The sequence below is a fragment of the Emys orbicularis genome, chromosome 3 (assembly GCF_028017835.1).
Source record: "Emys orbicularis isolate rEmyOrb1 chromosome 3, rEmyOrb1.hap1, whole genome shotgun sequence".
Taxonomy (NCBI): domain Eukaryota; kingdom Metazoa; phylum Chordata; order Testudines; family Emydidae; genus Emys; species Emys orbicularis.
Genome location: NC_088685.1, coordinates 102,255,242 through 102,280,907, shown reverse-complemented (window position 1 = coordinate 102,280,907; position 25,666 = coordinate 102,255,242). Strand labels below are relative to the sequence as shown.

The 25,666-nt window shown below is 38.1% G+C and overlaps 1 protein-coding gene across 1 annotated transcript in view; it reads left to right on the top strand.

Annotated features, from left to right (window-relative positions):
- The window catches only part of EPB41L2 (erythrocyte membrane protein band 4.1 like 2), a 166,234-nt gene extending 145,806 nt beyond the window's left edge, over positions 1–20,428 (top strand). Inside the window, exons 14-22 of the mRNA XM_065400935.1 lie at positions 912–1,058; positions 2,560–2,664; positions 6,005–6,172; positions 7,583–7,636; positions 7,839–8,399; positions 10,293–10,415; positions 11,078–11,176; positions 13,458–13,538; positions 20,321–20,428. Of these exons, the coding sequence (XP_065257007.1) occupies positions 912–1,058; positions 2,560–2,664; positions 6,005–6,172; positions 7,583–7,636; positions 7,839–8,399; positions 10,293–10,415; positions 11,078–11,176; positions 13,458–13,538; positions 20,321–20,428 (1,446 nt within the window). The remainder of the gene's footprint in view (positions 1–911; positions 1,059–2,559; positions 2,665–6,004; positions 6,173–7,582; positions 7,637–7,838; positions 8,400–10,292; positions 10,416–11,077; positions 11,177–13,457; positions 13,539–20,320) is intronic.
- The last annotated feature ends 5,238 nt before the right edge of the window (positions 20,429–25,666 follow it).

The window sequence follows — 25,666 nt, the reverse complement described above, 5'->3', positions numbered from 1 at the left end:
CAAACCAGGGCTAATGAGGAGGTTGCTGCATAGTCCCAATCCCCAGGCCTGTTCCTCCACCTTGTAGCCTGGAAGAGCAGTTATAGCCCTTTGATCCAAGTTGCACAATGTTAGGGTCAATGGATCCTTGTAAAAACAGAATCTGTTACATACTTAGCGCTCATTGTCACCTCCTGTGCTAGTCTGCATGGGCTAGCTCAGAGACCCTTTTTTGTATGTAGATGTGCACAGGCTATCTCTACATCGCTTCAACACACAACAGGTTAATAGCAATCTTAAACCCTGATCCTGCATATAATTATGTTCCTGCTTAACTTTATAAGCAATGAGTAGCATTGCCTTTAATGCCTTTAATGGGACTACTCGTGTGTAAAGCTGAAGCATATGCATATCTGTTTGCATGATTTGGACTTAATACAGTATCCATATTTATAAGTCCTTTATTTTTGGCTTAAAGTTTCTTATTAGGAAACATACTTACATGTTTATGACAGTTCTTGTGTTGAGCGCTATTTACTTCCATTAGCATTATTGAGGGTTACCTATGTTCATCTTGGTATTCTTGCTTCAGTTTCTTTAACTTTCAAGCAAAAGCCAGCAACCTTTTGAAATAATTATTTCAAAAATTTGGTATCTTCATATTGAGATAAAAATATTCCTTTGTTTACTGATAATTAAAAGTGGTTTTTTTTCCCTGTACATACAGTTGTGACAGGAACAGTATAGTGTGGCCTTGTTCCTAAAAGGTAATACAAATCTGAGTCTTTTATGGTCTTAATCTTTTTTTTAAAATGTACCACAGTAGACTGGCTCTTGAGACCAGGCACTTTTCTTGCTTTGACTTTTTTGAGAATAAGTTTGCTTTTGCTGTTGTGTTTTGTCCTACTGTTTTTTACATTGCACATTGCTAGGACCTGGATAAGACCCAGGACGACTTACTGAAACATCAGGCTAGCATTAGTGAACTCAAGCGCAATTTCATGGAATCCACACCTGAGCCACGCCCCAATGAATGGGAAAAGCGGCGTATCACACCTCTGTCTCTACAGACACAAGGGGTATGTCATTGCAGACACTTGTCAGCATGCATTTCCGTACAACTGCTTAGAAAATATAATAAATGTAAATTGCCCTCCTATATTAACATTTTCTTTTGTTTGACTGTAACATTTTTCTTTATACTAAATACCCATTAACATTTTGTTAGTTACTTTTGGTCCAGTCTTTAAATAACTTTGTTTGAGTTTCAGTATGAGAGCGTAACTCAGAGCAAAGCAGTTGAAACAAGGATTGGGCTTTATTCTGGTTTAGGACTGCTGTTCTTACAAATTGGTTTTACAGCGGCTGTAAAATTGTGAGAAAAAAGTTTCCATCCTTAACTCTGCTTAGGCAGTTACATGTAAACCGCTCTCAAGCTCATGTTTAAACTTGGTTCCGTAAGAACATACATGATAAAATATTTGATAATGTCAAGCGTTTTTCAGGCAGTAGTATAGCATAGCTGTTAAGCTGTATTCACTTTTTAAGACCACTCGGGCTTATGGCTAACCTTTTTTTTTATATATAAAACTATAAAAAAGCTTGAGAAGGTTTTCATGTCTCTTGATAGACAGCACCTTGAACTAGCAATTTAGAAAGCATTGTTTCCAAAAACTACTACATGTTTTTGGTCAGAGAACTAGACACACAAGTTGCTGTTATGGTTCAAAAATGCTTAGTGATTTTACAACACTTTAAATCTGCTTCTGATTTTATAAAGACTAAATAGCTGCTCACAAGCATCTATCAATCTCTCTCTGGACCTGACCTCATTTTCCCTCTGATAAGTGTGTGCTATCCTGATTATTGCTCCAGGAAGATTAATGGTTCTTGAGACTACAAGATATGGGAACTTTTTAAAATTCCCGCAGGTTAAATTTGCCAAATACTGTCAAATGATTTTTTTTTTTTTTCATATTAAGGCCCCAACTCAGCAAGGTGTACTAAGCATTTTTAACCTTAAGCACATGAGAAGTCATGGTAAAATCAATGGACTACTCATATGCTTAAATATCTTGCTGAACTGGGTCCTTGGTTGCTCACTTGAAAAAAAAAATCTCCAACAGATCATTAGCAGACTGCTTAACTTAATTTTTTAAGTTGTTGGCCTACATGGTCACTGCCAGGATATGGTTACTCAGACTTTACAACATCACAATATACTTGTAAACAAAAATTATAGCCTCCTTTGTGATATTCCAGAAATGTGGATGGATTTATTGTCAGTATTTTGCTGATAAATATACTTGCTCCAATATAAAAGGGACTACATATAATATATCAGAGTGGCTTATTTTATTTTGTGTGTGTATGTGTTTTTGTGTCAAATTAATTTATATTAAGGAGGAGGTAAATACAGGTATTACATGTTCCTCTATCTGCATATTCCTGCTACCTGGTATGCTTGTGCTGCTTTCAGGACAATTTGTTTTCATGTTTTGTATGATGATGTATGTCCGTCTCATTATTTGTTGATTTATGTTGGTTTTATAAAACCAAAAACTTCCAAACACTTAATAGAAAAAAGGAGACCACATTTTCCAAAGGAAAAAATTACCTGGGAAGGAGAAGCAATGGACTGCAGTGACATGGATTACTGAGGCAAAAACAGAAGAAACTATCCAGGTGGCTACCTTCAAACCTTTGGCGGATTTTTTGAAAGCTTTGTTGTGTTACCTGAGTTAACTAGATCACTTTTTAAAAAAGGTTTTTTATTGGTTTAAACACATAACTTTGAGATGATGTTTAAGATCTCCATATAGATCAGTGTTGGTTAAACAAAGGTGTCGATCTCTGCTATCAAACTGGCTTTGAAGTTCTAAATAATTAATACTTTTTTAAAAGGCAACAATATAATACACTGATTTTCTTATCACTGAAAACATTGTGGTATCTTTATTTGTTTAGGGTAACAGAGAAACATGCATTTCCATACCAAAATGCACTTTCTGTAATTGTTCAACACTCTACAGGGAATAAATCACAGTTCTGTGACTACTGCAGCTGTTCTGCAAATCAATGATGCTGGGGAAATAGGTTCATTCTGAATACTCCCCTAGATTTAAATGTGTGTTCACCTCTCTGCCTGTTTGCCCATATGTAAAATGAGAAAAATGATTCTTTAAGTGCATTGAGCTCTATTGATGAAAAGTGCTATACAAGAGCTAAGTATTATTTATTATTATTATGAAGTAGCAATTGCCATGCTACTACTAATCAGATCACCTTTGACTTGTTTTCAACTAGACATTTGGAATCAGATTAAAAACATAGAACCAAATGCCTTGTTTCAGTAACACACAATGTATAAAATATTTTGTTGTGTTGCCAGTTGTGTCAAGCAGGGAGTGGGGATAGGAAACTTTCCAGCCTTCTAATAATAATGGCACTTGCTTTGAGCCCTAAAATAAGAAAATAGTACTGCCTTTTTTATGGAGGAATAAAATATTCGTTTCCACCACACCATGCCCCCTTCCATTTTATCATCCATATGGTATTAGGTTGGCCAGTAGATTGCTAAATCTTGTTCCAGGTATGATACACTTCCATAGCACTTTTGCAAAATGGCATTAAGCATGTGTGTATATACCTTTAAGTATTAAGTAGAGCACTGCCATTTTCCTTATTGGGACCGACTTCTTCTCCCCACTGCTCCATTGAAAGTACACGCTAATTAACTGTATTCTCTATGCGTGAGAGAAATTTTACATTTGGTTAACACTATTTGTGCCACCATCCTTTTGATTGCACAACATCTGTGACTTAATATTTATGAAGGAAAACTATGGTTATAACCCTCTTATGTCTTGAATGTCCAGTACCATCACAGTCACTCCCCTTTTTAACCAAAAAAAATAAAATAAAATTCATATTGGTTTGTTTTGTACATTTAACCCAAAGGATTGTTTGATGCTAACACAGAGTATCTACAGTGGATAACTGTTGTACAGATTTTATATTTTGTTGAAGGCTTCCAATTTTAGGTATACACTGATAATAGTAAAAGTCTGCCAACCTTCTCACTTGCCAACTGGTCACAGTAGAGAAAACATCAGTTCTAACACTAATGCCAATCTACTTGCTCTCATAAAGTATGTCTACACAGCCAAAGCTGTGCATGGGCTAGCCTACTCAAGCTTGCTTGAATATAGCTAGCACAGTAATAACAGTGTACACAGCGTGGGTCTGCGCACAGTTGGTACAAGCCTGACACAGACCCTGGGCACATATTTGGCTCTCTAGCCTGCGTTGAAGCATGCGCTGCACTGTTTTCACTATTATTGTTAGTTGGATTCAAGGTTGCTCGGGTAGGTTAGCCCATATATAGCTTTGCTGTGTAGACAGGCACATACAACCACAAAGGTTAGAAGGGCTAAAAAATTGGTGGTAGTAAACTGCAAACAAATGGTGTGCGTATTTGTATACATATACAAAACTACAGCCGGAGTGTGTTTGTCAACTCTGATTCACTGAAATAACAGCATGCTGTAGGAATACAGTTTAGGGATTAACCAGAGGGCCATGAGCCTGCTTGCCTGCACACAGGCTGAAGTCAAAAGTTCTGACGGTCTCTGGTTGTGTATATGAACTTTTGTCTAAAGTAGCCACAAAAAAGAAAAAAAGTAGTTGTCCCCTATGAATGTCAAACACAATATTAGGGTAAAATTAATCAACTCCCATCCAAATTTGCCTTGACTAACTTGAAAATATGCTGTAATTTTACTATAGAATGTATATAGGAGTCTTTCTTCCTCTTTTTTCCTTTCTCCCTCTTGCCATATATGTAGTATGTGCAACAACACAGTCTACTGTACAAGTGTTCAGAGTCTATAACACAAGTTCTTTGTGTCCACAGTTTGTTAATAAAATATTTGCTTAAAATACAACTTTGTCCTAAAGTGTACTTTGGGTTGATCTTGCGGCATACAAGATCCTAAGGTAGAAAGAAATTTGCTGTAGTCAATAAATACCAAATTTATTCAGCTGCTAAGTTGCACCAGTATCAAAATATTAATTATTGTACTGTTTTTATGTTCTCAATCTTATAGAGCACAAACTCACATTTTAAAAATAAAATTTAGCTTTTAACAGGATATAACATCATGGGGTATTTTACTGGGAGAGGGAACTGAAACAAATGAGAGATTCAGCTTTAAAAGACTGCTGCTATGTAGACGTAATATTTTTCAGATATATAATAAAAATAGTGAACTATATATCGAAATACAGATTCGTAGAATTATGTGGCAAGAACTATAGGTATTCTATAAATATCCTTAGTACTTTAAAAGAAGTATTTGGATAAATATGTATTTGCCCAATAGATGGGAGCAGCTCTAAAAATTTTAATGCTGAATTCTTGAGTAAATACACATTTGATTCCTGATTAAAGTATTTGTTTTTTAAAACAGCCTTTTGAAGTTAAGGTGAACAAAATCTATTTAAATAACCATCAAAAGTAGAAATCTGCAGTTATGCCAAGTCCTGTGTTCAGGGCTAATGCCCCAAGGGGAAACAGGGAAGGTATTAAGAATGAATTTAAAAATATTCCTAATATTGAATCTGAAATTCAGTCTAAAAGAAAACTAGTCCTGTTCTGACAGTTATGGGAAGGTTTTGTTAATCCTTCCTTTTATGTTTTTTATATATATATATTTACAATCTGAAATAATGTGTAAGAGTAACTGAAGTGGGGATATATCATATTCTATCATGGCTAAATATTGTCGTTTCTTTGGTACACAGCAAGTTTTTGTCATTAAAGCTTGTCATATTGTCATATTTTTCCTTTTAAGGGACACATTTTAGTTTTTCCTTTGATCTTGTAGAATTATTTCAGAAGCAAATCCTTCTGTGTGTGCTATTTGTTTTCTTTCTTGCCTAACCTCTCCTTTCTTCTGTAGATCATTGCTGTTGTGTCTCCCACTATTTTAATTCTTTGCTTTCCATTTTATAACTTGTCTAGAGCCTAGAAGAGGAAATAACGTCAATTTTATTTAGTAAAGAGGGCTTTTCCACTAGCATGAAATCTACCTTCACTTCATCCACCGCATGGACAGCAGAGGGCACTGTTGTGAAAGATAATGTACCTTCTGAAATGCTTTCTGCCTCACGCTTCTTACAACTGCCTGAGGTGCTTTTTTGCTTTATTTCCCCGCTATAATGTCAACATATACAGAAATGGGTATTCACTAACATGTCAGATAAAATTTGATGCATACATTTTTATCATCTAGTAATTAAACGGGATGCCCTATTTGATGCCATGTGTCCCTAAGAAAATATGTATATTATAATATTTTATATAAAAGACAATAAATATAGAGGAGAAATAGATTAACCACAAATACAAACTAGGTTACGTTTAATGTTAAAATTTAGACATAGACCCACAAAACCAAAAATCTGCACGAAGGTAACCTTTTATTCAATTCCATTGTGTCAAAGCAGTTCAGCAAATCTTAACTTCTATTAGGGTGAGGGAGTATCACTTGGTAAACTGGAGGCTTAATACTCTATTCTTTGCATTTGTAAAATATCACTTGACTCCCATTTTTGATTCCCCGGGAGAGCTGGATCAGGCCCTGTACATACTGCAGTTGGTAAACAAAACAGGATTAAGTCACAGATGGTGTGCTGGTTTTAATGATATTTTTGCTTTTGTGCATTTGATCCTGAACATTGCTTTAGTGTATTTTTTTGTTTAATTTTCATGGCTATTTAAATCTGATAATTCTTTTCACATAGTATGACAATACATGCATACCCATCACAAATTGTTTTGTTATGGCACAAATGCTAATAGAATTTCTTTAATCTCACATTTTGGGTTATCCAAATGAGATTTTAATAGGGTCTTCTTGGTAATCTTGAAACATGGTCCCTTTGACATTCTCACATCAGAGTATTCTAAAAGTTCTCATTGTGATATTCTATTGCAATTTATAAAATTATTGAAAGGATCTGCCAAATTCCTTAAAGCAACAGACCAAATAAAGTCCAGTCATCAAAACATTTATAAATGCAAGACGTGTGTGTGTGTGTGTGTGTGTGTGTGTGTGTGTGTGTGAGAGAGAGAGAGAGAGGGATAAACTGACACATTGGAATAGTGTGTGAAGACTTTTTTTTCTTTGTTTTGCTTGATGACTGATTTAACTATTTTTGCATTAAATAATTGATTGCCCCAGTAGGAAGCAGCCTTGGCTGATTTGCTTCTGTTCCAAATCTTTTTGGTAAAGATCTTGCATGATTCCAATGGTATCCAAACCCTTAAATAGGTATTTTACAAACTAGATTAAAGAATTGCTTGTAGAAAACAAACAACTGTAAATACTGTATGGATCTTGAATCAAACAGTTTATACCCACAGAGTTTTCAGAATGCATACATTTTAAAACTCTTTTTAGGCAAACAGTACTGTGTCATCAATAAGAGTAATGAAAGAGTGTCTGCATGTTTTGTCTACGAGATGTTAAATGTGTGCGTCATCTGGTGTTTAAAACACGTATTGATTTGTGTCCTCTGGTTGCTTTTTGTTTCACAGAAACTTCCTTCCAGAGCAGAAGGGCCTTGCACTGGAGCCAGCGATGCTGATAAGGTTCTACTGATTTTTCCATAGTTAACTCGGGTCTGACATTTCTGATCCACCTTCATTCTTTCTTTCCTTTTTTCAGTTAACCATCACAGTCACCTTTGTTCTCTACATGACATGAACCAGCCATCAGTTCATTTTGTTTTCATCATTTTGATTTATTCATACACTGTACTTTTGTTTTTCTTCATCCGTGTTTTTTGTGCAGAGTTCACATGAGACTCTGAACGTAGTGGAAGAGAAGAAACAGGCAGAGGTGGGGATAGAAGATACTGTAGTCATAGACGAAATCAACAGAGGGAAAATGCAAGCTGTCTCTGATGCTGGGGAGACCCGTAAGGTGGAACATGTGTCAAAAAAGGACTCTTCTTCATTGTCATCAGATAGCAGCAGCAGCAGCAGCAGTAGTGAGAGTGAGGATGAAGTGGTGGGAGAGTATCAGCCCCATCACAGGGCGGCTGAGGACATCATAAGGGAAGAACAAGAAGAAAATGAAGATGCCAAAAGAATGGAGGAGTGTGCAACAAAAATAATACAGAGTGTGGAAACTGTACAAGAAGGCAGTAAAGTAAGAGTTGAGCACACGCAAGTTACAGCAAAGGCTTTGGCCCAGGAAAATGCAGTTGCCATTAAAACTGCAGAGACAAATGTAATGGAAGAGGGGAAGCAAGACCTGAGAGCAGAAGATGAGGAAGAACAGCTCAGAATAAACGGAGATGTGTCTCATGTTGACATTGATGTTGTGCCACAAATAATTTGTTGTTCTGAGGTAAATGGTAGCACAGCTTGAGAACTAGATTATATAGAGATGTTATGTTCCTTGGGGTGGAAATATACCTGCCTTTCTTCTTCTCCTGTTCTCCCAGCTCTTCGGGTGTTCACCAAGATTCAAATCTTATGGAAGGGGGATACCACTGATGAGCAGTGAAACTCTGCCTACTTCAGTCATGGTTTCTAGCTTTTTGCTGGAATGAGTAGGAATTGCCCAGTAAAGCAAACCTTTCTGACTGTACCATCTCCTTTTTTCCTTATTACATAATTTTTACTTTTATTTGAATGTCTTTAATGTTTTCAAGTCTTGTCTTGTCTGTTTTGTTGGCTGTTTTTGACACACCCATGACTTGTAGGTGTAGTTGGAAAGTTATTTAAATTATATATGCTAAAAACAATTTTTCACAGCTTTTTTCAGTTTTTTTTTTTTCTTACTATCCACAGATTTTTCTTTCTCTAAATCTTTTTATTATGAAAGCAGTGCCTGGAATCTATATTGATACAAATTGCTGGGAGTGGTAAGAGCACCTACAGTTAAGGCAGGTTAGGCAGTAAGGGGATGGCACATCTATCATTGCTTTATAGCAGCCTCCTCTAGTACCAGTAGATACTTGTGGAAGCATGAATTGGCTCCAGAAGGAATCATGGCCATCTGTTTTAGCACAGAAACAGGTTTAATGGGGTTAATCATTAGATGGACTTTTGAGGAAGGAGGAGTAAAGTGGAATGTAGAGGACCATGTACAGATGGTAAACTCTGTGAAGCTTTGGCCACTGGAGAATTCTTTTTGTGGTGTCACCTTTCAGTCATTTAAGGTTTTTCCTCATTGTACTCGGCTCCAGTTGAAGACCAGACAACCTTATTTTCCTCTTTTATGTGAATAGCCACAATTGTTCCTGTGGTTGAGAACGTGAGTAAACTAGCTTCTCCAAGGTTATGTTGGGCTCCACACATGCTTTCTAAGAATATAAGAAAAACAGGCCAGATCTTTAAGGGTATTAAGGCACTTAAAGATGCACATAGATGCTTAGTGGGACTTTCAGAAGCAGCTTGGTGCCTAACTCCCATTGATTTCAATGAGAGTTAGGAATCTAGGTTCTTTTGAAAATCTGACTAGGTGTCTAATCTGGTCCATCATGTCTAAGACCATTATAGTTTCTACTGACTTACAGAGTTCTAGTTTCATTGCTTTTTGGTTCCCAAGCAGAGAATGCTACTGAAAAAATATCTACTACTACAAGGGCTAAAATGGCTTTTTAAAGTTTGCTTTCAGAGGAAAATAGTTGGTACCTAAACCTGATTCTAGACATGTAGTTTAGCTATATGCTATTTAAAATCCATAGACAGTAGTTTTGTCTACTCCAGAAGTTGCTTACATTAAAAAATAAAATTAAACTTTAGAAATGCTTAGAAAATATTGCAAGTTTTTATCCACTGTTAGGGATATGTGTCAAATATTGTAGTGACTTCATTCTCCATTTTTAATGCAAGGCTTATTTTATGTAACACTGGCAACATTTGTCTGATGGAAGAAACTGTAGCTGAACTGAGATTCTCCCACTGATGGTCCTTCACACATTTTTAAATAGACATCTGAAGAAGTATGGAAGTGATGATAATCTGGTTTCAGTATCTGCTACTGGCTAAGACATGAAACTTAGATCTCCTATGATTCTTGTAGAGCGGGTATTGATGGGCTGGTGTGCTATTTATTTCATCTTCTTTATTTTTCTCATAGTGGTTTTTGTGTGTGTATTATGTGGGAGACATTCTTAATATATATTCTATCACTACTGTATTTTGTGTTTTTGTTCTATTTCATTTTAGCCCACTATGCAAATCTTTGTTTTATGTCCCTTGGATTGATTTTATCCTATCTCTTCCACCACAGCCTCCGGTAGTAAAGACCGAGATGGTGACCATTTCAGATGCCACACAGAGAACAGAAATCTCCACCAAGGAAGTCCCAATTGTTCAAACAGAGACCAAAACTATCACATATGAATCTCCACAGGTACAGGAGCCATGTGATTTGGAATATCATTTATAATGCTGTTTACAAGTTGGCCTTTATGATTAACTCCAAATTTAAGAGATATGATAACATATTAATGTTTTTTTTAACAAATCAACACTTCTCTATAGTGGCACTGATTATTTTGTTAGTGTGGAACAATTTTAAAATTACTCTAAGTAGACAGAAGAACAAGTATCATTCTAACATTAAAGGTTTTTTTTTTTTTTTTTTTTTTTTAAACAAATAGAATAGGATCTGGTTGTCTAAAAATGTGTGGGTTCAGAGATCTGACTTAACTCACCTCTGAGCTCCCCAGAGGGAAGAGTAACTTTGATTATAATTTTGTCCACAAAGGACATGTTAAAATGGTTGATGTGATTCAGCAAAACAGTTAGCTTTTATTCTAGAGTCATCTAATGTGTATCAAACCTGTGTTTGTCTTCATATGGTCATTCTGTTTGCCAGCAAAACCATGCCGGCAGCATGGGGTACAGAACAGAGACGTTTCTGTTCCAAAAGCACTCTTCCACTTGAACTAAAGGAGAATTATGTAGGTATTAGTAGTGAATGTTGCATTAACTGTGTTTTGTTAAGCCACAAGTTTTAAATCCTTAGGCATGAAAATGTACTTTTGTTTTTCTTTTCCCAACTGTCTACAGTTTGATGGCAGTGCAGGCGGTGATGCTGGTGTGCTGTTGAGTGCACAGACTATAACGTCTGAATCAGTTTCTACAACTACAACCACACACATCACTAAGGTAAAACTGACAACTTCTCTGTGCATAAAAAATAGCCCTGTCAAAATGTACATGGTTTCCTTCAAAATGATTACTCCTCACAAATCACTGAACAAATTTGATATTTAAAATGGATCATGCCATTCCCAGTTCTGGGCTAAAATTGACTTCCCTAAACCAAGTCTTAGTGCAATATCACAGATGAAATCAGGAGGGAGAACTGGGGAAGAGAGAGAGAATATAATCAGAGTTTGCAGTACCTGCAGCTGGTGTTACTTCTGGCTTTTGTGAGTTTTGGGGACACAGCCTTTACTGACTCTGTTCATCTCACTACTTGATTATCTTTGCTGGGGGTTCTGCCAGAGGAAGGGGTAATTAATGTGACTGAGCTCTGGAGAAGCCCCACTAATGGAGTGAGCTCAGGGGATATGCTGAAACAACTTATTTCCTGGCTTCATTCCTCTTTACTCATCCTCTTAGGACTGCATTGATCAGTTTTTGTTACCTTTCTAAGCAGATTCTGCTACTGTGGACTTTGTGCCTTGGATTGCTTTAGAAACTGGCATATGCTAGAGCTGAATCAAGTCCTCAATGTTCAGCATTCAGAGAAAGTCAAGAAGCTCAAAGTCAGCAAGAAGTTGGGTCTATTTCCATTTCTGTCCTGTGTGACACTTTTCCAGCTGACAAATGTGTTTTTTCCTGAATGGTGAATAAACATGTTTTTGTTTTTAAAAGAGACATGCAAACAGAGTAACTGAATTCTGATGATTTTCTAATGCAGTTCTAGAAGGAAAAACCTCAAGAAGGACTCCAGTTCATGGTGAAACACAAAGGAAGAGGGGAAGTGAAAGGTGCACAGTAAATCTTATTTCAGGACAAGAATCTTAATTTTATTAGATAGTAATTCAATGCTCACAGAATTAAGTTCATAATGGAATATCCTAAAGAGAGCAAAATATATTCACAGAATAGGTCAGGAGCAAAGGATGTTGGAAATTGTCCAGTGAAAGTCACCAAAAAATAAACTCTGAACTAAGAATTTAAGACTAAGTGTCTTATCAGAAAGTTTAGTGAGCAGCTCCTCTTCAACTTCCTGTTGCTTTTAGAATCCTTGAGCACCATCAGAATCTTGAAAAGACATTGTGGAATAAAATACCACCTCTTTTCCAACAGAAAAATTCATTCTCTTATCAAATGTACAGATGGAGCTAAAAAACCTGTTAGAGAATATCCTTTCATTGAAAGGAGCCATATTTTTAAAATTAAATTAGATGATACTTTGTCAGCCAGGAGGTCAAAGAGAAGTATGGAAGAGCAATCTGATAGCAAATTTGCTACATCGCCATTAACAGCCTCTTTATAATTACAGTAAATTGTGGCCTTGGATTCCAAATATTCTAGGCACTTTCCAGTGTTGGCTCAAATTTTGCATCCAGAATTTTTCATTCATCTGTTTGAAATACAGAAACTGCCAAAAGGATTTGAATCTTCCTATGGAATTCTCAAAGGACTCATACTGGAATTATTTCCAGTATTTCTTATAACGCATTTCTCTTGATTAATGCAAAATAAAGTGGCTTAAAATTTTGTACCTCCAATCTCAATGTTGTTCTTGATTGCTGTATGGAAGTCTTTCATAACTGTCTTCAAAGAACAATCGGCTTATAATATTCTCAAAGGAAGAACTTAATCTCATCTCTGGCCAAATACTTATATAAAATACAATGTTATCATCTGTATATCTTCTGTACAAACTGTTTCCCAAAATGCCTTAAGCATTAAATAGACAAAAATGAAGTTTTCATCTGAGATTTGAAATCAGATGGTTAATTGATGAGGCAGAAAGATGCACGAAAGCCGGAACTGCAGACGAGAGAGAATTTTGCACCGATAATGGTGAGATTGTGTGGAGAACAGATGAGCTGAGACACAGTAGTTAAGGAAGTTTCAGGAAACTTGTCACTCACCAAGACCCAAATGATGACAAAGACGACTGGAACCCTGGTCTAACAGCCCCATTTCCATATCTGTCCAAACTTGATCTCAGATAATGTCTTAGGGACTCCTCTGCGGGTTGGTCTTCTTGGGCAACTTCCTCTTGGACATCACTGCTATACAGTTAACCATAAGAAAGAAAGGATGATTTAGATGCAGGACCAAGAATCTAACTGCAACCCTTTCACACCAACTCTGTTCCCACTTATGCACTGGAGAGTAGGAGTAGATGTGCTTTATGATTCTCCCTCCTTACCTATATGGAATCATTTTAAAGATGAATTTCTTTGTTTTGTGCCATCTGTAGACCGTAAAAGGTGGAGTATCAGAAACAAGGATTGAGAAGCGCATTGTCATCACTGGAGATGCAGATATTGACCATGACCAGGTGAGTACATATGCCGTTCCCTTTTACAGTATGCCATCCATGTCCCTCTAAGAGCTGTGCAATACAGAAAAGGAAGAGCTCAGCAGAATTCATAGGAGTAAGTAGATTCTGAGAACGTCAATTCCATCAACTAATTATGCTATCATATGTATTTCCTGGGAGGATGCTCAGTCTTCTGAGTGATGATGCAAGTTTTGATTAATATTAGGACACCAAGATCTTTCCTTTAATATCAAGAAAACCAATATTTCATAGTGTGTTCATGTATATTAGCAATAAATTAAGCATAGTACTCAATTGGATTCCTTTGGAATCTTTCACAGATAAATTAATCTTTATTAGCACTAGGTACCCAAAACCAAGCACCATTTTTTCATGCTCACGAGAGAGAGGGCTTAGAATATTGTTTCACCTGTCCCATACCAAAAAAAGACGTTGAAAAGTGGAGAACAGGAAAATCAGAAAAATGCAATTGTTTGTCCCTTGGGATCGTGATTGCTCAGATTATTTGCATAACTTTTCATTTAAGAGGCGATGGTGACAAAGCTGAAACAAAAAATCATTATCACTGAGTTATTTCGGCAAGAAAGTCTGCACTTTACATGATGTTGCACTGGAGCCAGTTTCTAAGTTGATGGCAGGTATACAAATCAACAAATAAGGATTTAATTTTCACTTCTTAATTATAATGTACTGAGGGCTCTGAGTAAATTTAATTTCAGATTTTGATGTGCCTGTAGTAAGTGTCTCATGACAAGTTCAATCTCTCCTTGAAGCTTGTAATTAAATGCCAGAGCTGTTTAGCATTAGGCATGGGTTTTGTCTACCCTGAAATGTATTTAATACATTTGGGACATCTGAAAAGGTCAGACAATACCTTAGCTTTAATAAAACTCCATTTATTCCCTCCGCTGTTCTCCAAGTTCTCCTCGTATATTGAAATAAACAGTATGAAGCAGAAAAATAAGTTGTAAGTATTGACTACACAGTACATTTTTGTACTAAAGTTCACCATGACATTTAGCTTATGACAAACTATAGATTCCTCTACCATTGACTCTGCAAAGCATCTATGAAGTTCATAATACCAACAAACTTATACCGTGGAAATTGATTCCTTCTTGACTGTTGGCATTGTACAGTAACTCCTCACGTAACGTTGTAGTTATGTTCCTGAAAAATGCGACTTTAAGTGAAACGATGTCAAGCGAATCCAATTTCCCTAGACAAAAGGCTTTTTTTGCCAGACAAAAGGGATTATATACATTTTAAACAATTTTAAACAAGCAATTTAATACTACGCTGGGGAGGAGTAGTGTGCACGTGCTGTGTGTTTACAAACATACTGTAGATACAGTACAGTACTATAGTTGGGAGGTGCCCCTGCCTTACCCTACACAGGCACAGCCCACTGGCACTGGAGATGAGGCAGGCAAGGAGGCTGAAGGTGCTGTAGGCTAGGAGAAGCACGTTGTGCAGCAGCGGCAGCTTCCCCTACTCTGTAAGCACGGGGCGGGGGCCTCAGCCCGGCCACTCCCCCCTTCCCCCAAGCCCCCATCCTTGCCCTACCTCTTCTCTCCCCCACCTCCTCCCCCTTTACTTCCCACACTGCGTCCTCGCTCCTCCCCCTCCCTCCCCTCCCTTCTAAACACCACAAGCCAGCTGATTGCCACCGGCAGGAGGGAGGGGGGAGGTGCGCTGAGTCCTTGCTCCGCCCCCCCCCTCCTGCCTGGGGCAATCAGCTGGCTTGCGGTGTTTAGGGGGCAAGAGGGAGGGGGGAGGAGCAAGGACTTGGCGTGCAGGCTCCCCCTGCCTCCTGCCCAGGGCAATCAGCTGGCTTGCGGCGTTGGGGAGGCAGGGGAGGGAGGGGGAGCTTGCGCGTCGAGTCCTCGCTCCTCCCTCCTGCCCCCGAAATGCCGCAAGCCAGCTGATTGCTGCGGGGGGGAGGGAGGAGGGGAAAGGCGCTGATCCGCGGGGTCTGGCAAGAGGCGCTGGGGTGGGAGGGCGCATAGGGAGGCTGCTAGCTGTGGAGAAAGCAGGCAGCCAAACAACGTAAGAGTGGAGCATTGAACAACTTCAAATGAGTATGTTCCCTAATTGATCAGCAACGTAACAATGAAACAACATTAACCAGGACGACTTAAAGTGAGAAGTTACTGTACATCACTGCTGTAGAGGATGAGGAAGTTGTCAAACATGATTGGGAACCAGGGGGGCTGCAGCTGAGATATTTACTCTGAGTGATTGGACTTCAATGTTCTACCAAAGTGAGGTATAGGAAGCCAGACCTGTTCTCCTAAGACACTAGTTCTCCACAAGGGATACGCATACCACAGGGGTACGTGTGCACAGAGGTCTTTCACGGGGTACATCAACTCATCTCGATATTTGCCTGGTTTTACAACAGGCTACATAAAAAGCATTAGCGAAATCAGTACAAACTAACATTTCATACAGAAAATTACTTGTTTATACTGCGCTATATACTATACACTGAAATGTAAGTACAATATTTATATTCCAATTTATTTATTTTATAATTATGTGGTAAAAATGAAAGTAAGCAATTTTTCAGTAATAGTGTGCAAAAGATTAACTTTTGTATTTTTATGTCCGATTTTGTAAGCAAGAAGTTTTTAAGTGAGGTGAAACTTGGGGTACACAAGACCAATCAGACTCCTGAAAGGGGTACAGTAGTCTGGAAAGGTTGAGAGCCACTGGCCTGAGGGGTACACTTGAGTGGGACTAAAGGGATCTAAGGTGTAGTTTGCCCTGTAGCCAGGACAATCACCTAAAACATTTTATAAGTATCATATGCCCATCATATACTGATGTGAGTATCAGCACCGTCTTGTCAACTGTTGTAAATGGGCAACGTCCACCTTGATTGCATTGGCCTCGTTAGCACTGCAAAAGTAATTTTCCCTCTTTTGATATTGACCCCTTCTTGTCAACTGTTGAGAATAGGCCACTTACACCTTAATTGAATTGGCCTTGTTAGCACTGAACCCCCACTTGGTAAGGCAACTCTCATCTTTTCATGTGCTGTTATATTTATTTATATATATATATATATATATATACTGCTTACTGTATTTTTCACTGCATGCATCTGATGAAGTGGGTTTTAGCCCAGGAAAGCTTATGCCCAAATAAATTTGTTAGTCTCTAAGGTGCCACAAGAACTCCTCGTTGCTTTTGCTGATACTGACTAACACGGCTATCACTCTGAAACCTGTCATAATATTTTGTGTCAAGGTACTGTTCCTGTATCAGTGCAAACTTTTACTCTCACGGGCTCCCAAAGGAAAACTGTTAGAGGTGCCAAAAGCAAGTTGAGCCATGTCATTAACATGACTAGGAACCAAGGGGCTGCAGCCCAGAGATCCACTCTGAGTGATTGGACTTCAAGATTCCACCAAAGTGAGGTGTAGGAAGCCAGGCCTGATCCCTAAGGAGTACACTCAGAGGGATTAAAGGGATCTAAGGTGTCGTTTGCTTCGCCCAGTAGCCACGACAATCACCTAAACAGGCTGGCCCCTTAAATACTACTACATGGTGCTGCTTAAAATGCAAACTAGTAATTAAAACCTGACAATTTTGAGATGACAGCAAGCACCAAGCTGTACTAATGAAGCATTCCCTTTTGGGTCCACAAGTTTTCTTAATAAGACTCCGTACGCTTTATCCTTAATCAGTGCATCTCCTTTCTAACCTTGGCATTCTTTCTTGACCTTCCAATTTCCCTTCACCGTTCTGTTTATTTTCTCTCCCCCCATTATCCTATTAGTTCAAGAAATGACACTCTTCAACCCCCTGCGCTCCAAGCTAAGAATATCATTTTGCTGCACCCTGTATTCTTTTTAGGGTTCAGTATAGTTTGTTAGGCTGTTTTGTCATTTAAAGCTGTATATGGATTTATTACTGTTATGAAACAGTATCTCCAACTCTTGTCTCCTACTTGGTTCTTCGGCATCTTCCCTTGGTTCACTCACTGCAGCTCCATAGCAACACAGCTCAGTCAGGTAGGACATCATTGCCCATGACTCTTGACTGAGATCAAGTGTGGCATGTAGATTCCAAAAACTCTTTTGCACGGTGTATGTTTCCTTTGAGGTTGCAGGTGCGTTTCTCCTCTGAAACTGAGTGAGTGCAAGTCGAGACTGAGTAACTGCACGGCTCCCCTGCAGCAGTACATCTCTTAATAAAACAAGATATATTAAAAACAGAGAAAACAGAGTCAAAAGAAACCATTTACTTAACATCTAGAATTAAGTTTCACCTTCGCTAAACTAATTAAGGTACTTTTAGCTTAGTTACAGAAAAAAGAGAGGTTTCAGAGTGTTAGCAGTGTTAGTCTGTATCAGCAAAAAGAACGAGGAGAAATCCAGAGACAGCAAAGCACATCTCCCTACAGTTTCACTTGTTTTTCAAGCCTTTGGTATTTGGAATTCATTACCATATTACGTAAGGATCACCTTCCCAAAAGGTATTTTCCATCAGACCCGACCCCATTTCACTTGGAGTCTCCCTTTTTCATAAGCCGTGTACACGTATGGCACTTTCATGGCTTGGTATGCAAGTTTCTGCCTAATCCATCAAGTTAATTTGGTCTTTGTTGAGACTATCCATTGTTCTTGGGCAAAAGTAGTTCAGTGTGTCTGAGAGCAGCTTTTCTTAATTTAATACACACCTTCCTTGTCCCTTAGTTAGGATATATCAATTTATTGACAAACTACATTGTTTGTCTGTTACTTTAAAACACCTTGCATGAAGGAGTTAGAGTAATATGGCCTTCTAATATCAGAGGGGTAGCCGTGTTAGTCTGGATCTGTAAAAAGTAACAAAGAGTCCTGTGGCACCTTAAAGACTAACCGATGTATTGGAGCATAAGCTTTCGTGGGTGAATGCCCACTTCGTCAGACGCATGGCCTTCTAGATTTCATTTAACATCACTTGATACTATCTGCTTCCTTTGTTGCATGCTATCCCACTTCAAATTGTTTTCCCCCTAACGTAATGCTAAATGAAATCAGTCAGTTTGGGATTAATTTCACCCATTTCTTCCTCTCCCTGAACGTAAATCACTGGTACTGTGGCAGTGTTTTCCCAAGATTATGGGGAGGTGAGGACCCTCAAACCAGGAAAATTTGATAAACTAAAGGAAATGTATTTTAATAGTTTCAGTATTCCTGTAAATTAAAGGTGGGGGGTAAGATTTTGTGGAAAGGAATGTATGGGTGTTGATAACAAGTGTGGTCCAGTTACCATATGATAAAACTTCAAGGAGGACCCCGAAAGAAGCTTATTTTTTAGCACTGTGTACATCCCCACTTTATTCTGCAAAACCTCTTCCAACAGTCAAGAACTGATAATTTTCTGTGACTATTTACTTTTTGAAGCCTTGCTAAAATATTAGTGCCTTTCTTGCAGAATTACTACGGTATATACTGTGTACCCAGAAACTTCTAACTTGGAGCTCTTTGAATGGGGATAGGAGGAAGTACTCCCAGTGTATCACTACCAAGGGATTTCCCTGCTGGTTTTCCCAGTGTACCTACAGCTAAAGACATATGTCATAGTGACTATCCTGTCATGCTGGCTTTCCAGTGTGAATATTGATGTAAAGTACAGACCCAATTTAGGTTTGCTGCATTCAAAGTGTTCCCTAGTTAAAAACTATTTTTGGAATTTAGTAAGTGCCCCTGATTATCTTTTTGTACACTTGAATTTTCCCTTTTATCTAATGGTTTGGGACTCTCCAATAGGAGAGTGAAGGCCATTAAGGGATGGCAAATAAGGAAATAATCACTAATGAATCTAAGCAATTAGTACTCAAATGAAACAGAACAATACTAGAAATTTCACACCTGAAAATATTATTTTTCACAAAGAAACCAATACAGGAGTATAACCTCATTGTCTACTCTCTGTAATCTTTGGAGATGATCTGCAAAATCATATCACAAATTTCAGAAGTGGGGAAATTATTATATGTAATATTCCCATAGTGTACATTCTATTAGGCAAACATGTGAGTCTGCTTTCTATTGCTAGTCTGCAGCAGGTCAAAAGCTTACAGTCTTTCATTTCCTTATTCTTCTGCTCTCAATCTTTCCTTTCCTCAGAAGCATGAAATCATCACTTCAAGATCACTTTCACCAACTTCCCTTTCACTTCCAGAGTCACAAACAATTCCTCTCAGTTAGAATCAAGTCTAAAATGGCAGCTCCCCAGGTTATTTCCTCCACCTTCTGAAACAAGAAGTTGTCCCTATTACATTCCAAGAATGTGTGTTTTTCCATATTACATTTCCAACAGATATCTGGGTAATTAAAGTCCCCCATTACTACCAGATCTTGTGTGTTGGATATTTCTGTTGATCTAGAAATGCCTCATCCCCTGCCTCCTCCTGATATGGTGGTCTATATGCTCTACCATGATGTTGCTCCTGTTTTTTCCCCTTCCTCAGTGTGGGGGAATGGATTAGATGAACTCTCAAGGTCCCTTTCAGCCCTGCACTTGAATGATTCTCTGAACCAGCATATAAATCTGTTAGATTGATAGAGGGTATTTTTTATCTAGTTTCCAGCATTGGACAGAAAAGGAGGGGTTTCCTCTTCAGTTTCCTTTCCTGAGCCCCTTTAGACTCAGGAGGTTTAGTCTTGTATAACTGTGTGATTAAATGGTATCATAATGTGTTGTCATTAGCCCACCACTCCAGTGCAGTTTTTAATTTCACTCTGCCATTGCTCAACTAAATCTTTCCAATATGTTTGTAGGCACTGGCACAGGCAATCAAAGAAGCCAAAGAGCAGCACCCTGACATGTCTGTCACGAGGGTAGTGGTGCATAAAGAAACTGAACTTGCTGAGGAAGGGGAGGAGTAAGGTCAAGGTAAGGAAGCCTGCAACATCAAGCAAAATAGTACAACTAGGCCTGAGATATAAGGCCATCTTCATTGGTCTTTATTCCTCACAATTGCCCTTTACATACAGTATAGTTTGAAAAGTTGCTTCATCTTTCTTTAATACACCCATACTTGAATTTTGTAATAGATGCTTTTTTAAAAAAGCATACACTTATCTATAGTGTGTGTCACTGAAAACTGGCACATTGGAGCAGTCATTTATAATCTCAAGTGTACTGTGCGGTTTTATCTAAAATCCAATCTGAAACTCATTCTCAATTTTAATTTTAAGTTTCCTATAACAAATATCCACCAATTTTGTCACAAAGTCCTGTTATGGCATTTACTCTGACATCCCATCATGTTACCTTAGTACATTGCAGGAAACACAACTCAGGCAAAGTCTGCAAAGTATGAAATATGAAGCAAACTCCCTACTCACACTTATCATACCTGCCTTATGTTTAGGGTTCCGTTGTTTGAATAGTTACTGTATTGGTATGGAGACCATGTACAGTCCTGCAGTCGTGAAGGGGTTCTGCTCTCTGTTCCTGAATCAGATGCAGTCAATTATTTCGCCATCTTAACATTCTGAAGTGGTTAACCTTTTCTCCCCATCCCAGGAAGGAATTAAATTAAGTTTTGTAGCCTGATCAATTATTGCAATTATAAAATAATTTATTGGGGTGCAACATGCACTTGTCACAGATAACGGGTTCTTTATTTAGGCAGCTGCTTAGAATTAATTAAGGAGATTAAATTGGTAAAACACAAACTTTGAGCTTTAGTTAATACAAACAACTATAATTGGAATTATAGAAGAATGAATTATGTCAGTATAAAAATAAGACAAGTGCAGGAAAGTGGTTTCCTGTGTTGTTCATACTTACTTACAACTTCCTGGAGACCATTAGTGACAAAGATAGGAAAAAAAGTAAGTGGCGCATATCCGGAAATTGGTCCCAGATCAACCAATGTGCTGTTCTACAACTGGATGCTCCCAAGGAAGCAAGGAAAGTTCCAAATCTTTAATCCCCTTAGGTTGTTCAGCTGACACGGACATAACCATCATCAGCCCACCTTTTCCTACAAGGGTCAGCAACGTTAGCCCACCTTTTTCCATATGGTTCATTCAGTTAACTATATTTATACTTCCAGTAACTGCAATTTACGACAGTTAATCATGCATCAATATAATCTGCCTAGCAACAAAATTTATAAAATGTCTCCAAATTCCTTATATTAACATTTCAAAGCTTGCAGTGTGCCTGTTAACTTAGGATCAATTGTTTGTTCTCTCATCATGAGCAGGCAAAAATATGCAACCCAGGGTCACCCCCTACATCCTAGTTTGTCAGACCACAAACAACTACCTGTAAGCCTCACATAGGATATAATCCTAACAACCCTATTATTTCTGTTTTCCTACTTGCTGTTACAGCTTCAATAACTTCCATTATTATTCCTATAAGCACGCTTGGAAAATAAATTATATTTTACCCAAAACTATAAACAATCCAAGAACAGGTCAGGGTCAACAATTTGGAGGCTAAAGTATTTAAGCTGCTTATCAGTTGAGTGAAGTATTTTAAGGAATCCTGATCTGTTATGTCCTCATTTCAGAATGTCTCTGTAGATGGGAAATTACTGTATATCCTGGTGTTAGGACATTTGGGATTAGAGTATGTTCCTATAGTGGTAACAAAACTTGGAAAAATTCACATCCTCGTTGAATTTTTAAAACTAGAAAATCTATTCCTACTGTGATAAAAGAACTAAATGACCAGTAGCACTATGGGCCAAAAGCAGAAGTTACTGTTTTAAAAGTGAGAATGTTTTATTCTTACATTCTCCCTATTTACCCAGGGGTTGTCTAGTGTTAATAGTGAAATAATGGGCAATTTAAAACAGTAGCTATATTAGATTCTTTAAATTTCATTTAGTCATACTGACTGTTGTTGGCTACCTATCGGATTGATTGAAGAATGGAATAAATAGAATGCTTTCTTTATTTTGATTGACTTTCATAGTGTCATAATAACCTATATAATATCTTACTGGATGCTCCGATGTTTTAATTTACAGTCCCAACATGTTTTTGTGCCATTCAAAATACATGGGAGGTACGAGATGAAATGTGGTACTATCTGTTCTGTTCTGTTCTGTTCTTGTTAATTAAGCAGTGAAGCAATGTGGGCCAGGACCAGGTGGATTAGTCAATTAATCCTGGGAAAAGATGAGGGCCGTTTACACCACTCAGTAAATAATTCCTCATAAATGGTCTTGATCGAGGCCAGAATTGCATAAGAGATAATCAGCTTATTTTCATAAGGGCTGGAGAGGGACATTTTGTCGTCACTGTTGCTTCAGAGCATTGTGAGTAGGAGGAGATAGTATAGGCAATTAAATGTTAGTATTGATGTACTGAGAATTTGTAGGCAATTAGTTGCTAATACAGTGCCTCAGCAGAATTGTTTGAGTTTCTAATGCTATACTTATATGCACCAATAAAAGTCTCTTCAGATTTTAGGAGCACTATTCAATTTATTTATCCCCAAGTTTTTCTTTAGCAGATTTTATATATTTTGTTAGATGAATATAATTAATTTTACTACAAATTTAGGCATTTGGGATGTTAGTTGCCTTCACAGAAACTTTATGGATAAGATTCTGTTCTTCCACATTGTTACCTGATGTTTTCAGAACCCACAGCAGGGGCAGCTTAACTATTTCAATCCAGGCAGTGTCAGGAATAAATCAATAGGAACACAGCAATTCTGTTGATAAGAGAGCATGCTTATTTGCATGAATCTTCTCTAAAACTGCAGTTTATTAGATTTAAGCATACACAGACATAAGCAATAGGTTTAGAACATCCCAGATATTTACCTAACGTCTGCAATGGTATTAAGTAATTAACAACAGGTTCGCGGTGGCCAGTTGCTCACCCACCAGGGAGAAAAAGTGGCAGGAAAAAAGGTGCTCAGTGTTCATATTTGTAAAGGCAGACAGTACATTTGTAGTGTCAGTCCATTTCCTAATGTATAGAGATGTCCATGTCACAAAAACCACCAACATACTTGGCAGCAGAAATGCTAGAATGAGCTCTGAATTGAATGTGCTGTCTCATCAATTCTATGTCAGGGTTGAGACACCATGGCAGACTGGGGTGCAGGAAGGTTGAGTTTCTTCTGCCATACTGGATGATTTAATAGGACTGTAATTTTCCTGCTGTTAATGTGATATCTTTCGGTAACTCTAAATTCAGTTCAGAGGAAAAGCTATTGATTGGGCTGGTCAAACAGTAACAGAACAGATCTAAAAATTGGTATCAGTTTGTATTTATATTTATTTCCCTTAGCAGTTAAAGGAAGCCAGTGTAGCATTATTATATTTCTTTTGCAGGGAAGTATGCTAGTTTGAGCTGCAGTGGCAGTTCTTTGTTGTAGGAATACAGTTCTAATTATCTGGATTTTCACCATATCCGGTCCCCTTTTCGAACTAGGGTGACCAGATGTCCTGATTTTATAGGGACAGTCCTGATTTTTGGGTCTTTTTCTTACATAGGCTCCTATTACCCCCCACCCCTGTCCCGATTTTTCACATTTGCTGTCTGGTCACCCTGTTTCTACCAGTTAACAATAAGAAATGTTGCCTCTTTCAGTTAGAAAGAACATAAAAAGGAATATCCTTTCTTAAGCATCTGGAAACTGTTACATTTCTGCTCACAATGAGTCTGTATAGCTAAATCTGAGTAGAACAGTGGTTCTCAACCTATTTACCATTGTAGGTTGCATGTGCAACTGTGTGTTATGTGCACTTCATTCACGCAATATATATACTATGGCCCTGAGGATGTCACATGGGCCACTTGTGTGCAAGCAGGCCATGGGTTGAGAACCACTGGAATAGAAGGACAAGAGGTGGCAGGTGTTAAACCTCCTACATTGCACAAACAGAGCTCAAAAGGTGAGGTATTCCCCAAGTAATCTGATCCACATGGAAACTAAGATTTTCTAGCTTCTTGTCCAGTTTATCAAGTGATTTTATTGTTTGTTTTGTGTTGTCTGTGTAGATTTTAAAGTCTTTGGGCAAGGACTGCCTCTTTTGATGTGTTTGAACAGTTTTTAGCAAGTTTTGGGTGTTACCAAAATCCAAGTAATATACCTGGCCAATGAATGACCCAGCATAAGAAGAAAAAGTAACAGTTTTCCTTATGAGAATCTCCTGGGTATGTGTTGTGGGAAGAGGAAATTATCTTGACATGAGGAGGCCGTGCTGTCATTCCACTGAAAGGAAGTGAAGTGATGACCAGCTGTGAAATTGATTTTCATTGAGAAGAGAAAGTAGTAAAATCTTTTGTCAAAATGCAGCATAGAGGAAGAGAAAATCCTGCAAGCAAATCAGCAGAGTCCTTTGTGCCTATTAAGATCACTATGACTTTTGGAAAGGTCTGACATACATTGTGTATGTATAAAACTGTCCCTGGTAGTTACAAAGCAGTGTTTTGCCACGTTTGAGGGTGCTTGCCTGCTACAGAATGAGTGCAGCAATTCCATCATAGCTGTTGCTCTGAAAGGATTATATGGGTGTCCGATAGGACCAGTGTGAAGGAATTCTAAATAATAGTCCTCTTCCCGGCTTTCATTTGTACATGCTTCCATTCATAGATTTTAATGCCAGAAGGGACTATTAGATCGTCTATTCTGACCTCCTATATTTCACTGGACATTTATTTTACCACTCTACGAGCCCAGTAACTTGTGTTTAACTAAAGCATACCTTTCAGAAAGGCATCCAGTCTTGATTATTGCACCTAGACCAGTCAAGGCTCTGCCCTAGCTATGATTGGAAGAGAATTCTTGATATATACTCTTGCATTTGCTGATAGAGATGCAAAAAACCACACCTGGCTACCTAGAACTTATTCATTGAAAACATAAATTTGTCCAGTAAGTTGTAGAATAGAAATTTCAGCAGACTTTTTTAAAAGAACTATTAAATGTCACAAAGAGAGAAAAATAGTACGAGCTGCAACAGACTCTGGTCCGGTCTACACTTACCAGTAGATAGGTGCTGCTGCAATTGATGCAGTGGGTGTTGATTTAGCAGGTCTAGTGAAGAACCGCTAAATTGATCGCAGAGCACTCTTCTATTGACTCCAGTAATCCACCAGTCCGAGAAGAGTAAGGGAAGTCGACAGGAGAGCATCTCCCGT